This window comes from Hyla sarda, chromosome 2 (assembly GCF_029499605.1).
Source record: "Hyla sarda isolate aHylSar1 chromosome 2, aHylSar1.hap1, whole genome shotgun sequence".
NCBI classification, from domain to species: domain Eukaryota; kingdom Metazoa; phylum Chordata; class Amphibia; order Anura; family Hylidae; genus Hyla; species Hyla sarda.
In genome coordinates this window covers 335,340,550-335,355,909 of record NC_079190.1, presented here as the reverse complement: position 1 = coordinate 335,355,909, position 15,360 = coordinate 335,340,550, and the positions used below count along the sequence as shown (strand labels likewise).

The following is a 15,360-nucleotide window of genomic DNA, read 5'->3' as shown; positions in this document are numbered from 1 at the left end:
AAATCGTGCTGAAAAACTCTGCTTATACTCGAGTATATACAGTATTTTATTAAAGTACAAAATGTATATATTCAGGTGACTTCTCTGTCTTTTTATTAAATCATAATAGAAGACAGAGGGATTAAGATGATCAAGCTTAAATTGAGATGAGAAACATTATCAAGGATGTATTGGTCTTCCAACCTTTATCAACCGCGATAGATTGCATATCACGTCACAATGTTATCCCCCCCTCAAGGTAAAATGTCCTACTGTCCCATAGTCCCTGCATTTGATGTATCAAAGAGTAGCATTTTTCTAAAGACTGTAAACACCTGCAACAGTTCTAAATGGACAATGTTAAAATGACTATAATCTTCTAATCTTTCCTTTTTTAGGTTGAACATATCCTGATCTGCTATTAGTGGAGAACGGGACAATGGCGCTGCAGTATATTTGTGTTCACTGTAACCAGGCAACTCTGGAAATCATTTGGAACATATTTAACAAAGCAGAATCAAATAATGTGAACATTTTTCATGACATTTTCTTCATATACTTGAAAGTAAAGAAGGCGCTCTCCAGCCATCTAAAACTGAAGAATATGCAGACTTTTCCTAGGAGATGACATTTACAATCTCTCCACTGTTTCTATTGAGATAAACTCTGTTCAGTCTTTTAGAACTATATTTCTGGGAAAACTATAAACATAAATATACAAAATATTACTGTGATAGTGGTTAAACACAATGCTTGTTATCAGTTGTTTGCTATTTTCAGTCAATTTCTCTATTAATAAGATTAATTATCTTATATTTCAGACGATAAAATGCCCTTTTTAGCACGAAGACGACAAAAAGTGTGCCTCTTAGGAAAGGGGCCCATTGGTACCAGATTTTGGTTTAACCCATTTAACTCTTCTATCATAACTAGCAAGGATGGTGGCATTAACTGCCCAGTACAACCACTGTAGCCTTGGACCACCAGGAAAGCAGTCTCCTTAACCACCTTATACTTCCAAAGATGATCGCATTAAACTCTTCACTACCTTAGACCTCTGAAAAATATTTAGTATAAAATGAAAATTTGCATAATTTGTGCATTTGTAAGGCCATGTTTACACGCAATAGGGTAGATTAACTATGACCAGCATTTCATATGCCCCTGTTCATATGCCACGTCTGTGGCTGCCCATGCGGCAGCCTCAAAAGTCTACACAAGCTTGGAACTAATAAACAACAATTTACCTGTTTATTGTAATAAATTGGGATTTTTGGGATGTCACACCCTCTTCACACAAAACTGAGCCCTCCTTCTCACCCACTTGGTGAGAACTGCACAGACTGGCAAAAAGTCACAAATTTCCCTGATATAATGTTTTCTAGTGTAGCCAATGGAAAATTAGCTGATACATGGGCATACATGGAGGACGGTAAAAACATTGGCCATAATTTACATGTCATTTATTGCGGCCATTAAAAAAATGGCAGATTTTACTGTAAAAGGCATATCTTTTTGTAAAGCTAAAAATAATGGCCAAAACATAGCCTAACAGTTTCACGACTCTAACCATTGATAGATTTACACTGCCAAAGCATACATGTAAACTACCCCTATTCACACTCTTTCTAGCGGCCACTATGACAGAACAGTCAAACATTTGCAGCCTTTCACTTTTCTTCTTTTTAATATAAATCTATAGCTTTATGAATAATAATAGGTCTTTGCTTCATGAAAGGTAAAGCAAACCACTTCCGAACCTCTGCAGCCTTAAAGGAGTAGTCCAGTGGTGATTCAGTGGTGAGCAACTTATCCCCTATCCTAAGGATAGGGGATAAGTTGCAGATCGCGGGGGGTCCGACCGCTGGGGCCCCCTGCGATCTCCTGTACGGAGCCCCGACAGCCCGCGGGAAGGGGGCGTGTCGACCTCCGCACGAGGCGGCGGCCGACACGCCCCCTCAATACAACTCTATGGCAGAGCCGAAGCGCTGCCTTCGGCAATCTCCGGCTCTGCCATAGAGATGTATTGAGGGGGCGTGTCGGCCGCCGCCTCGTGCGGGGGTCGACACCCGCTATCTCGGCGGAGAGCCGGGGCCCCGTACAGAGAGATCGCAGGGGGCCCCAGCGGTCGGACCCCCCGCGATCTCAAACTTATCCCCTATCCTTAGGATAGGGGATACGTTTTTCACCACTGGACTACCCCTTTAAGGCAAAGCACTGTTGTATACAAAATGATTGGTCGCTCCTATTCATTAATAAGGACTGATCATCATAATACTCAAAAACTGCTGCTTTAAGTCAATTTATATTGCTATTTATTATATATATTTTTTCTAACTGAAAAGTTCTGAAACTCAGGATTTGTAGTAAGTACTGTACATTTGTTTTGTGTTTCAAAGCTTTAAGCCTTTGTATAAATTGCCCTTTTATGTTTTTATGATAGCTTTTATGTTTCATGCCATAAACTATGTTACTTTTTATGTGGGATCTAGATGCCTAGTCTAATTTTCAGAGTAACTCCAATATCTATAATAGGACAATATACGTAAAGTAAAACAAATGTATGTGCATGACTGTTTATTTTATTAATACTATTTGTTTATCACTATTTTTACATTAAACCTTTTGCAATTACTGCCATTCAGAACCGGATGGCGCTGTGTCATTGCTAATGGTAAAACGTTCCCTAATGCAACACGATATTCACTTTTTCCATAACAGCAGGGAAATGCTTTTACAGCTGCATAATAACTTTAAGCATCAGATAGTTAATAATACTCAAGTAATATATTGTGAAATAATCCTTCTAAGGCACAGTAGCTGTGGGCCAGCCTCCACTCCCACATAACAGAAGGTAAAGTAGCTGGCCTCCACAGGATACACAAGGAATGATCCTACTGCACCCTCACCCCTTCATGTAAAAGGAATATACAGGATGCTTAAAGACCATGTATCGCCTGAAAATGGCCATTTACAGTGAAACCACCTCTTTGAGAAGATCACCTCCTTATCCAGAACATATTTTGCGTGGTGATTTTTTAGGTTACCATACCATTTGCATAATGGCTTTTTTCTTTCAGAAGACCACCTCCATAAAAGACAGGGGTTTCACATTGGTTGTCTTCTAGTGAGGTTTCTGACACTTGTAGTACTTGTTTTTTTTCTTTTTTCTGTAAAGCCCAATCTGCATCTTGAAGGCAAAAGGAGGTTTATCTTCTTTATCCTCATAGATAACTAGGCCCAGCCTGAAGCCTAGTGGGTCCTAGACATGCAACCTGTGCAGCCTTTCCTCAATGGCTAGATAAATCCTTCTTCACTCTTTCTTTATTGTCCTCTTAGTAGTGAACAAAATTACCTGGACATCCTCTTTGCTTTGAATGAGGGTCTACTCTAAAGAAAGGGGAGCTAGGCTGCTCCTATCACCTCTTTACTCTTCCCTATGCTACTCTAGGCTGCTCCTATCACCTCTTTACTCTTCCCTATGCTACTCTAGGCTGCTCCTATCACCTCTTTACTCTTCCCTATGCTACTCTAGGCTGCTCCTATCACCTCTTTACTCTTCCCTATGCTACTCTAGGCTGCTCCTATCACCTCTTTACTCTTCCCTATGCTACTCTAGGCTGCTCCTATCACCTCTTTACTCTTCCCTATGCTACTCTAGGCTGCTCCTATCACCTCTTTACTCTTCCCTATGCTACTCTAGGCTGCTCCTATCACCTCTTTACTCTTCCCTATGCTACTCTAGGCTGCTCCTATCACCTCTTTACTCTTCCCTATGCTACTCTAGGCTGCTCCTATCACCTCTTTACTCTTCCCTATGCTACTCTAGGCTGCTCCTATCACCTCTTTACTCTTCACTATGCTACTCTAGGCTGCTCCTATCACCTCTTTACTCTTCCCTATGCTACTCTAGGCTGCTCCTATCACCTCTTTACTCTTCCCTATGCTACTCTAGGCTGCTCCTATCACCTCTTTACTCTTCCCTATGCTACTCTAGGCTGCTCCTATCACCTCTTTACTCTTCCCTATGCTACTCTAGGCTGCTCCTGTCACCTCTTTACTCTTCCCTATGCTACTCTAGGCTGCTCCTGTCACCTCTTTACTCTTCCCTATGCTACTCTAGGCTGCTCCTGTCACCTCTTTACTCTTCCCTATGCTACTCTAGGCTGCTCCTGTCACCTCTTTACTCTTCCCTATGCTACTCTAGGCTGCTCCTGTCACCTCTTTACTCTTTCCTATGCTACTCTAGGCTGCTCCTGTCACCTCTTTACTCTTCCCTATGCTACTCTAGGCTGCTCCTGTCACCTCTTTACTCTTCCCTATGCTACTCTAGGCTGCTCCTGTCACCTCTTTTCTCTTCCCTATGCTACTCTAGGCTGCTCCTGTCACCTCTTTACTCTTCCCTATGCTACTCTAGGCTGCTCCTGTCACCTCTTTACTCTTCCCTATGCTACTCTAGGCTGCTCCAGTCACCTCTTTACTCTTCCCTATGCTACTCTAGGCTGCTCCCGTCACCTCTTTACTCTTCCCTATGCTACTCTAGGCTGCTCCCATCACCTCTTTACTCTTCCCTATGCTACTCTAGGCTGCTCCCATCACCTCTTTACTCTTCCCTATGCTACTCTAGGCTGCTCCCATCACCTCTTTACTCTTCCCTATGCTACTCTAGGCTGCTCCCGTCACCTCTTTTCTCTTCCCTATGCTACTCTAGGCTGCTCCTATCACCTCTTTACTCTTCCCTATGCTACTCTAGGCTGCTCCTATCACCTCTTTACTCTTCCCTATGCTACTCTAGGCTGCTCCTATCACCTCTTTACTCTTCACTATGCTACTCTAGGCTGCTCCTATCACCTCTTTACTCTTCCCTATGCTACTCTAGGCTGCTCCTATCACCTCTTTACTCTTCCCTATGCTACTCTAGGCTGCTCCTATCACCTCTTTACTCTTCCCTATGCTACTCTAGGCTGCTCCTATCACCTCTTTACTCTTCCCTATGCTACTCTAGGCTGCTCCTATCACCTCTTTACTCTTCCCTATGCTACTCTAGGCTGCTCCTGTCACCTCTTTACTCTTCCCTATGCTACTCTAGGCTGCTCCTGTCACCTCTTTACTCTTCCCTATGCTACTCTAGGCTGCTCCTGTCACCTCTTTACTCTTCCCTATGCTACTCTAGGCTGCTCCTGTCACCTCTTTACTCTTTCCTATGCTACTCTAGGCTGCTCCTGTCACCTCTTTACTCTTCCCTATGCTACTCTAGGCTGCTCCTGTCACCTCTTTACTCTTCCCTATGCTACTCTAGGCTGCTCCTGTCACCTCTTTTCTCTTCCCTATGCTACTCTAGGCTGCTCCTGTCACCTCTTTACTCTTCCCTATGCTACTCTAGGCTGCTCCTGTCACCTCTTTACTCTTCCCTATGCTACTCTAGGCTGCTCCAGTCACCTCTTTACTCTTCCCTATGCTACTCTAGGCTGCTCCCGTCACCTCTTTACTCTTCCCTATGCTACTCTAGGCTGCTCCCATCACCTCTTTACTCTTCCCTATGCTACTCTAGGCTGCTCCCATCACCTCTTTACTCTTCCCTATGCTACTCTAGGCTGCTCCCATCACCTCTTTACTCTTCCCTATGCTACTCTAGGCTGCTCCCATCACCTCTTTACTCTTCCCTATGCTACTCTAGGCTGCTCCCATCACCTCTTTACTCTTCCCTATGCTACTCTAGGCTGCTCCTATCACCTCTTTACTCTTCCCTATGCTACTCTAGGCTGCTCCTATCACCTCTTTACTCTTCCCTATGCTACTCTAGGCTGCTCCTATCACCTCTTTACTCTTCCCTATGCTACTCTAGGCTGCTCCTATCACCTCTTTACTCTTCCCTATGTTACTCTAGGCTGCACCTATCACCTCTTTACTCTTCCCTATGCTACTCTAGGCTGCTCCTGTCACCTCTTTACTCTTCCCTATGCTACTCTAGGCTGCTCCTGTCACCTCTTTACTCTTCCCTATGCTACTCTAGGCTGCTCCTATCACCTCTTTACTCTTCCCTATGCTACTCTAGGCTGCTCCTATCACCTCTTTACTCTTCCCTATGCTACTCTAGGCTGCTCCTATCACCTCTTTACTCTTCCCTATGCTACTCTTGGCTGCTCCTATCACCTCTTTACTCTTCCCTATGCTACTCTAGGCTGCTCCTATCACCTCTTTACTCTTCCCTATGCTACTCTTGGCTGCTCCTATCACCTCTTTACTCTTCCCTATGCTACTCTAGGCTACTCCTATCACCTCTTTACTCTTCCCTATGCTACTCTTGGCTGCTCCTATCACCTCTTTACTCTTCCCTATGCTACTCTAGGCTGCTCCTATCACCTCTTTACTCTTCCCTATGCTACTCTAGGCTGCTCCTATCACCTCTTCACTCTTCCCTATGCTACTCTAGGCTGCTCCTATCACCTCTTTACTCTTCCCTATGCTACTCTAGGCTGCTCCTATCACCTCTTTACTCTTCCCTATGCTACTCTAGGCTGCTCCTATCACCTCTTTACTCTTCCCTATGCTACTCTAGGCTGCTCCTATCACCTCTTCACTCTTCCCTATGCTACTCTAGGCTGCTCCTATCACCTCTTTACTCTTCCCTATGCTACTCTAGGCTGCTCCTATCACCTCTTTACTCTTCCCTATGCTACTCTAGGCTGCTCCTATCACCTTCTTACTCTTCTAGGGGTTTCCACAATATACTGTATGCCTGTGGGCTAATGTAAGTGTATAGCTCTCCTGTCTAAAGGCTTTAAAAAGCAACCATTGGGTGGCAGCAACTATCAAGTGCATATAAACTTTGAAGATAATTAACTACGCAATTAGAAAGCACATTGCATATGGTGTTTTATACAATAACATTACATCCAACAAGCCTTACCCAACACAAAACATGCAGTAGGATAGTGCACACAGAAAACAGAGGCACAGTTTTAAAGGGGTACTCCGGTGAAAACCTTTTTTCTTTTAAATCAACTGGTGCCAGAAAGTTAAACATATTTGTAAATTACTTCTATTAAAAAATCTTAATCCTTCCTGTACTTATTAGCTGCTGAATGCTACAGAGGAAATTCCTTTCTTTTTGGAACACTGATGACATCACGAGCACAGTGCTCTCTGCTGACATCTCTGTCCATTTTACCAACTGTGCATAGCAGATGTATCCTAAGGGCAGCATGGTGGCTCAGTGGTTAGCACTGCTGCCTTGCAGTTCTGGGGCCTTGGGTTCAAATCCCACTAAGGACAACAATAAATAAAGAGTTATTATTATTATTAAAATGACATCAGCAAAGAGCACTGTGCTCGTGATGTCATCAGAGAGAATTCCAAAAAGAAATTAATTTCCTCTGTAGTATTCAGCAGCTAATAAGTACAGGAAGGATTAAGATTTTTTAATAGAAGTGATTTACAAATCTGTTTAACTTTCTGGCACCAGTTGATTTAAAAGAAAAAAGTTTTCACCGGAGTATCCCTTTAAAGATCTGTGTTATGGTATAAGATTGCTAAAAATATGGGTCATGTCCAGCTATTATTAATAATTTTATTATTACTATCTAGTTTTAATAAGAACCCTTTAAAGCAGTGGTTCTCAACCTTTTTTGCCCGAGTACACCTTGACAGCCCATTCCCAAAAAATTGTACCCCATGTTAGAAACATTTTGTAATGATTGTAGTATAATTCATATGCTTTACTTTCCTCTATAACAGTCCCCCTGTTCCTCTCCCTATCTTCCCAGTCCCCCGATTTACAGGTGACGTCTTCTATAACCGAAGTTGTTTACTTTTCTTTTCTTCACTATCTGGCCTGGACCACCATTAAGATTTCTCCCATACAAGACTTCTCCACAGAACCAGACAGACATTTTAGGCTCCTTTCTGCGTACAATACCCACCTATTTACAAACTCCCCATGTTTATTGTCACACACAGTAATAATACCCGCTTTGTGTCCCCATAAAGTTGTTAGGCCCCGTCTGTGCCCCCAAATATAGCCGTAGGCCCCCAAACTGCCCCCATATATAGTTTTAGGCCATCTTACTGTCCCGCTTTGTTGCTCATAGCAGTAGGTCCCCGATCTGCAGGGGCAGTGGCAAAGTTGATGGTAGTTACTGCCCACAGCAGCCCAGTGCCCGCTTTTTCCCTTCGCTGTCCTCCTGCTCCGCTCCTCGGTGCAGTTACGTCAGCCTACCATTTCTTTCAAAGTGGTCCAGACCAATAACCAGTGGCTGTGGCTGCCATTACTGATTTTTTTCAAGTACACCCTGGAGAACTACTAAGTACCCCTATACCCATATACCCTATTAGTTTATTCTGAGATAGGTTATGTTCACATGGCAGAATACCCATTCTCAGAATCCAGAGGAAACATTCACCTCAGAAATTCTGCTAAACGAAATTGACATTGTGGTGAAGGAAATTTCTGGTGTCTCATTCACATGGCAGATTTTCTGCTGCAGAATTTCTGCTGTGGAAATTCTGCATTCCAGATTCTGCAAAAACATTGAATCTGTCAATAGTTTTTGCTGAATTCTTCAGCAGAGTCCATTGAAGTCAATGGGACTCTAAATTCAGTCCAGAATCTGTGCATTGAGCTAAAGAAATTCTGCATAAATTCAGCACTAATTCCACACACATTTTGCATGGAATCTGCAAAACTGCAAAAAAATCCACTGCCAACTTGCCAGAAAGAAATCTGAGCGGAAGCACAGAAATTCCACTTAACCTGTTGGGGACGAAGGGCGTATGCATACGCCCTTGCGTCCTGGTACTTAAGGGCGTATCCATACGCCCGTGGGAATTTCGGTCCCCGCCGCTCTCCGGGCGGGGACCGGGCCGGGGTGACTGCTGATATCTATCAGCAGGCACCCCGTGCAAATGCCCAGGGGGGTCATTAGACCCCCCCATGTCGGCGATCGGCGCAAATCTCAAGGGAATTCATGGGTCTATGGTGACCCGGAATATAAGGGGGATCGTGGTTGTCTAAGACAACTACAATCCCCCTACAGCGATAGGAGTGAGGTGGCAGGGGTGCCACCCCTCCTATCTCTGCTATTGGTGGTTTAGACGCGACCACCAATAGCAGATCGGGGGCGGAGGGGTTTACTTTCGTTTCCCCCGTCCTGCCCACCCACAATAGGCGGGGCAGGACGGGGGAAAACGACGGGGACCGAACGCCGAAGGTCCACTTACCCCTCCGGAGGCTGCGGGCGACGGGGATCGGCGGCGGCGGCGGAGATCGGTGCAGGCGGAGTGCGGCAGAAGAGGACGGCTCCCTGGATCCTACGGAAGCCGGTAAGTTGCCTAGCAACATCTGGAGGGCTACAGTCTAAGACTGTAGACCTCCAGATGTTGCAAAACTACAACTCCCAGCATGCCCAGACAGCTGTTTGCTGATTGGGCATGCTGGAATATGTAGTTTTGCAACAGCTGGAGGGCTGCAGTTTGAGACCACTATAAAGTGGTCTCTAAACTGTATCCCTCCAGATCTTGCAAAACTACAACTCCTAGCATGCTCAAACAGCTCTTTGCTGTCTGGACATGCTGGGATTTGTAGTTTTACAACATCTGGAGGGTCACAGTTTGGAGATCACTGGGCAGTGGTCTATAAACTGTAGCCCTCCAGATGTTGCAAAACTGCAAATCCCAGCATGCTGAAACAGCAAACAGCTGTCTCGGCATACTGGGAGTTGTAGTTGCCTAACCTCCAGCTGTTGCATAACTACATCTCCCAGCATGCCCTTCGGCGATCAGTACATGCTGGGAGTTGTAGTTTTGCAACAGCTGGAGGCACACGGGTTGGAAAATACTGTTAGGTAACAGAACCTAACTGAAGGTTTTCCAACCAGTGTGCCTCCAGCTGTTGCAAAAGTACAACTCCCAGCATGCACTGTCAATGCATGCTGGGAGTTGTACTTATGCAACAGCTGGAGGCACACTGGTTGGAAAATACTGTTAGGTAACAGAACCTAACTGAAGGTTTTCCAACCAGTGTGCCTCCAGCTGTTGCAAAAGTACAACTCCCAGCATGCACGGTATGTCAGTACATGCTGGGAGTTTTACTTTTGCAACAGCTGGAGGCACACTGGTTGGAAAATACTGTTAGGTAACAGAACCTAACTGAAGGTTTTCCAACCAGTGCGCCTCCAGCTGTTGCAAAAGTACAACTCCCAGCATGTACTGTCAATGCATGCTGGGAGTTGTGGTTTTGAAACAGCTGGAGGTTTGCCCCCCCCCCCCATGTGAATGTACAGGATACATTCACACGGGCAGGTTTACAGTAAGTTTCCTGCTTCAAACTCCTAGCGGGAAACTCACCGTAACATGCCAATGCGAATGTACCCTAAAAACACTACACTACACTAACACATAATAAAGAGTAAAACACTACATATACACCCCCTTACACTGTCCTTCCCCCCAATAAAAATGAAAAACGTATTGTACGGCAGGGTTTCCAAAACGGAGCCTCCAGCTGTTGCAAAACAACAACTCCCAGCATTTCTGGACAGCCACTGACTGTCCAGGCATTCTAGGAGTTAAGCAACAGCTGGAGGCACCCTGTTTGGGAATCACTGGCGTAGAATACCTCTATGTCCACCCCTATGCAATTCCTAATTTAGTCCTCAAATGCGCATGGTGCTCTCTCACTTCAGAGCCCTGTCGTATTTCAAGGAAACAGTTTAGGGCCACATATGGGGTATTTTCGTAATCGGGAGAAATTGCACTACAAATTTTGGGGGGCTTTTTCTCCTTTTACCCTTTATGAAAAGGAAAAGTTGGGGGTTACAGTGTAAAAAAAAAAAATGTTTACACTAACATGCTGGTGTTGCCCCATACTTTTATTTTCACAAGCAGTAAAAGGAAAAAAAAAAAGCCCCCCAAAATTAGTAACGCAATTTCTCCTGAGTACGGAATTACCCCATATGTGGGTGTAAAACGCTCTGCAGGCGCACAGCAAGGCTCAGGAGTGAGTGTGCACCATGTATATTTGAGGCCTAAATTGGTGATTTGCACAGGGGTGGCTGATTTTACAGCGGTTCTGACATAAACGCAAAAACATAAATACCCACATGTGACCCCATTTTGGAAACAACACACCCCACGGAACGTAACAAGGGGTATAGTGAGCATTTACACCCCACAGGTGTTTGACGAATTTTCATTAAAGTTGGATGGGAAAATGAAAAAAAAAAATGTTTTCACTAAACTGCTGGTGTTACCCTAAATTTTTCATTTTCACAAGGGAAAATAGGAAAAAAGCCCCCCCATAAATTTGTAACCCCATTTCCTCTGAGTAAGAACATACCCCCTATGTGGATGTAAAGTGCTCGGCGGGCGCACTACAATGCTCAGAAGAGAAGGAGTGCCATTGGGATTTTGAAGAGAAAATGTGTCCGGAATTGAAGGCCACATGAGTTTACAAAGCCCCCATAGTGCCAGAACAATGGACCCCCCCACATGTGACCCCATTTTGGAAACTACACCCCTCGTGTAATGTAATAAGGGGTACAGTGAGCATTTACGCCCCACAGGTGTCTGACAGATTTTTGGAACAGTGGTCCGTGAAAACGAAAAATTTAATTTTTCATTTGCACAGTCCACTGTTCCAAAGATCTGTTAAACGCCAGTGGGGTGTAAATACTCACTGCACCCCTTATTAAATTCTGTTAGGGGTGTAGTTTCCAAAATGGGGTCACATGTGGGGGGGTCCACTGTTCTGGTACCACAGGGGGCTTTGTAAACGCACATGGCCCCTGACTACCATTCCAAACGAATTCTCTTTCCAAAAGCTCAATGGCGCTCCTCCTCTTCTGAGCATTGTATTTCGCCCGCAGAGCATTTTACGTCCTAACATGGGGTATTTCCATACTCAGAAGAGATGGGGTTACATATTTTGGGGGGCATTCTCTCCCATAACCATAAAATTGTAAATTTGGGGAAGAAACTGCACTTTAGTGAAACATTTTTTTTTTCATTTACACATCCGATTTTAACGAAATGTCGTCAAACACCTGCGTGGTGTAAAGGCTCACTGTACCCCTTGTTACATGCCTTGAGGGGTGTAGTTTCCAAAATGGTATGCCATGTGAAGTTTTCTGCTGTTCTGGCACCATAGGGGCTTCCTAAATGTGACATGCCCCCCAAAAACCATTTCAGCAAAATTCACTCTCCAAAATCCCATTGTTGCTCCTTCCCTTCTAAGCCCTCTACTGCGCCCCCCGAACACTTGACATACACATATGAGGTATTTCCCTACTCGAGAGAAATTGGGTTACACATTTTTGGAGGCTTTTTCCCCTATTACCACTTGTAAAAATTCAAAAACTGGGTCTACAAGAACATGCGAGTGTAAAAAATGAAGATTTTGAATTTTCTCCTTCACTTTGCTGCTATTCCTGTGAAACACCTAAAACTTACTGAATGTCATTTTAGGGGGTGCAGTTTTTATAATTGGGTAATTTGTGGGGTATTTCTAATAAGAAGGCCCTTCAAATCCACTTCAAACCTGAACTGGTCCCTGAAAAATTTCGATTTTGAAAATTTTGTGAAAAATTGGAAAATTGCTGCTGAACTTTGAAGCCCTCTGATGTCTTCCAAAAGTAAAAACCTGTCAACTTTATGATGCAAACATAAAGTAGACATATTGTATTTGTGAATAAATATATAATTTATTTGGAATGTCTATTTTCCTTACAAGCAGAGAGCTTCAAAGTTAGAAAAAAAATTCTAATTAAAATTTTTCATTATGGAAGTATCGACAAAAATTTACCACTACCATAAAGTAGAATATGTCCCGAAAAAACAATCTCGGAATCAAATTTATAAGTAAAAGCATCCCAGACTTATTAATGCTTAAAGTGACAGTGGTCAGATTTGCAAAAAATGCTCCCATCCTTAGGGTTATAATGGGCTCTGTCCCCAAGGGGTTAAGAGAGTAGAGAGAGGTTAAGAAAAGGGTCTCTCTCTGTTGGATCTGTCATAATAGTATAGTACTAAAAAGTACAGCAATAGAAATCTTTAAAAATAAAAAGGTGCAAAATACCAGTAAAAAAAGAATTTCAGGTGGATGGACAAACATATAAAACAAATAGTACACTAAAAGTACACAGAATAAATGTAAACAAAGCAACGCAGGTAACTGCAATAAAGAATTGTTTATCTGTAATCAAAAAATATGCCGTATCCAACAGTATTCACCCCCCTACATTTTGGCAGGGCAGGGTATAACCACAGATTCAAATTTATTTCAGTGCAAATTTATGTAATGGACCAACACACAAAAATCTTATTAATTTGGAAGTGGGGTGAATTATTACATTGATTTAAAAATTATTTTATTGCAGACAAGAGACTCCTATTATGCATTTCTTTCTTTACTAATTAATTTTTTCCAGCAGTAAAATAGTTAACAAGTTACAAAGAAAACTCATTAGGTATGCAGAGAACAGTCAGTCAGCCAATGAGAGTGAGCGACCAATGTTATAAAAGTCCACACTCATAACCAATCTTCCTCTTTCTTTACTGCTAGCAGTCAAGTTAAGTATTCTGTGTCATAATTCTAATTACCTCATGTTATTTGTATAATTAATTTATTTCCACTTCATTTAATATTATTATTTCATATATATTAGTTCATTACTGTTATTCATTATATATATATATATATATATATATATATATATATATATATATATATATATGAGAAATGCTTATGACTTGATAAAGGGAGGAATCCCGAAAGCTTGTCTCTACAAAATCTTGTTAGTCCAATAAAAAAGGTATTACAAGATACTGCAACTACCGATGATTTTGCTTTTTGCATCACTGGACTAATACGGCTACTCCTAACTAATCTATATATATGTATGTATATATATGTATATATATATATATATATATATATATATATATATATATATATATATATAGTTTATCTTATCAATTGTATTTTCTCCCTTTATTAATATCCTATATTCCTCTTATTATAAGCAATATTGTGTTATTCCGTCTATTGTACCACATAACTCCTACTGCCGTTCCGTTCATTCCCTTCAGTGAATTCTCATTCATTTCTATTCTCTTGTTTCCCTTTCCTCCCCCGTTAACAGTGTGTCAGTATACCGACACTAATATCCATTTTACAGCTCCATTTCCCCTCACCTCAGAGGGTCTCTCCCCCTTCGCGCATTCAGACTCGCGTCTCATTCTAGTCACAGTACTTCAGTGACGGGACTCTGCAGTCCTGTCATGGAACTATATGTAAAACACCCCTACACTTTAAATATTAATAAAGTTGCCCTACCCCTATTGTTGGGTGTAATATATATATATATATATATATATATATATATATATATATATATAAATAATGATATATATCCGTTTCTATATCTATACAATTGAAAGCAGCACTCCTAATCGAAATATGCACAGGTGCCCCCTATTGATACAGATCAAGGATCCAAGGTAAATACGAATAGAGAAACAGTGGCACTCCAGTCATGTGAAAACATTTTTGTGTTTACTGGAGTCCCACTGATTCTCTATTCGTGTTTGTATGTATATATATATATATATATATATATATATATATATATATACATATATATATATATATATATATGCAGGGACGTGCACACATAGGGGTAAAAGGGGGCTGGAGCCCCTGCCCTTTTCCTCACCTGCCCCTCTAGTGCCCTCACAAAAGATGCTGCAGACTCAGGGTGACAGGTGAAAAAAAAAGGATCCATTGCTGGGGAGATTTGTATGTGGTTTAATGGAGGGTGCTGTGCCCTCCCTGCAGCAAGGGGGCGCCACTCACCCTGTCATTATCTGCTATTTCTAAGCTTCTCTCCACACGGAGGAGACAGGAGCAAAGGAGGCAGAGAGAAGCCCCCCCCACAGCATGTCCGGACACAACCAGCCTGTGCAGAGGGGGATGGAGCCTTACTTACTGTAAGTAACTGAAAATATAAGTGAGTGATTGTATGTCAGTGTGTGTGTATGTATATATATGTGTGTGTATACATATATGTGTGTGTTTGTATCTCTATGTATGTTCAGAGAGTGATGGCTTGGGGCCTTATTGTAAGTGACTGTGTATATATGTGAGTGATTGTATGTCAGTGTTAGGATTGCCACCCTGCTGGTATTTTACCGGCACAGCCGGTATTTTCATCTACATTCCGGGCTGTGCCGGTAAGTTTGGATGAAAAATACCGGCCATTGTATTTTTCATTCACTGACAGGGGCGGACGGAGCAGCATCCCCAGAACAGCACTGCTTTCATGCCCGCCGTACAATGCCCAGGTCTAACACCAGCAGCCTGTGACAGGGAGAGCTCCGTGCGAT

General features: G+C 42.7%; 1 protein-coding gene across 4 annotated transcripts in view; it reads left to right on the top strand.

Annotated features, from left to right (window-relative positions):
* The window catches only part of IKBKE (inhibitor of nuclear factor kappa B kinase subunit epsilon), a 66,719-nt gene extending 64,943 nt beyond the window's left edge, over window positions 1-1,776 (top strand). For 3 of the 4 annotated variants that reach the window (XM_056558012.1, XM_056558015.1, XM_056558014.1), the window contains one exon: window positions 378-1,776. In XM_056558012.1, coding sequence (XP_056413987.1) covers window positions 378-393 — 16 coding nt within the window. In that variant the 3' untranslated portion in view covers window positions 394-1,776. The remainder of the gene's footprint in view (window positions 1-377) is intronic. The other variant, XM_056558013.1, reaches the window with a different exon arrangement.
* Window positions 1,777-15,360: the final 13,584 nt, after the last annotated feature.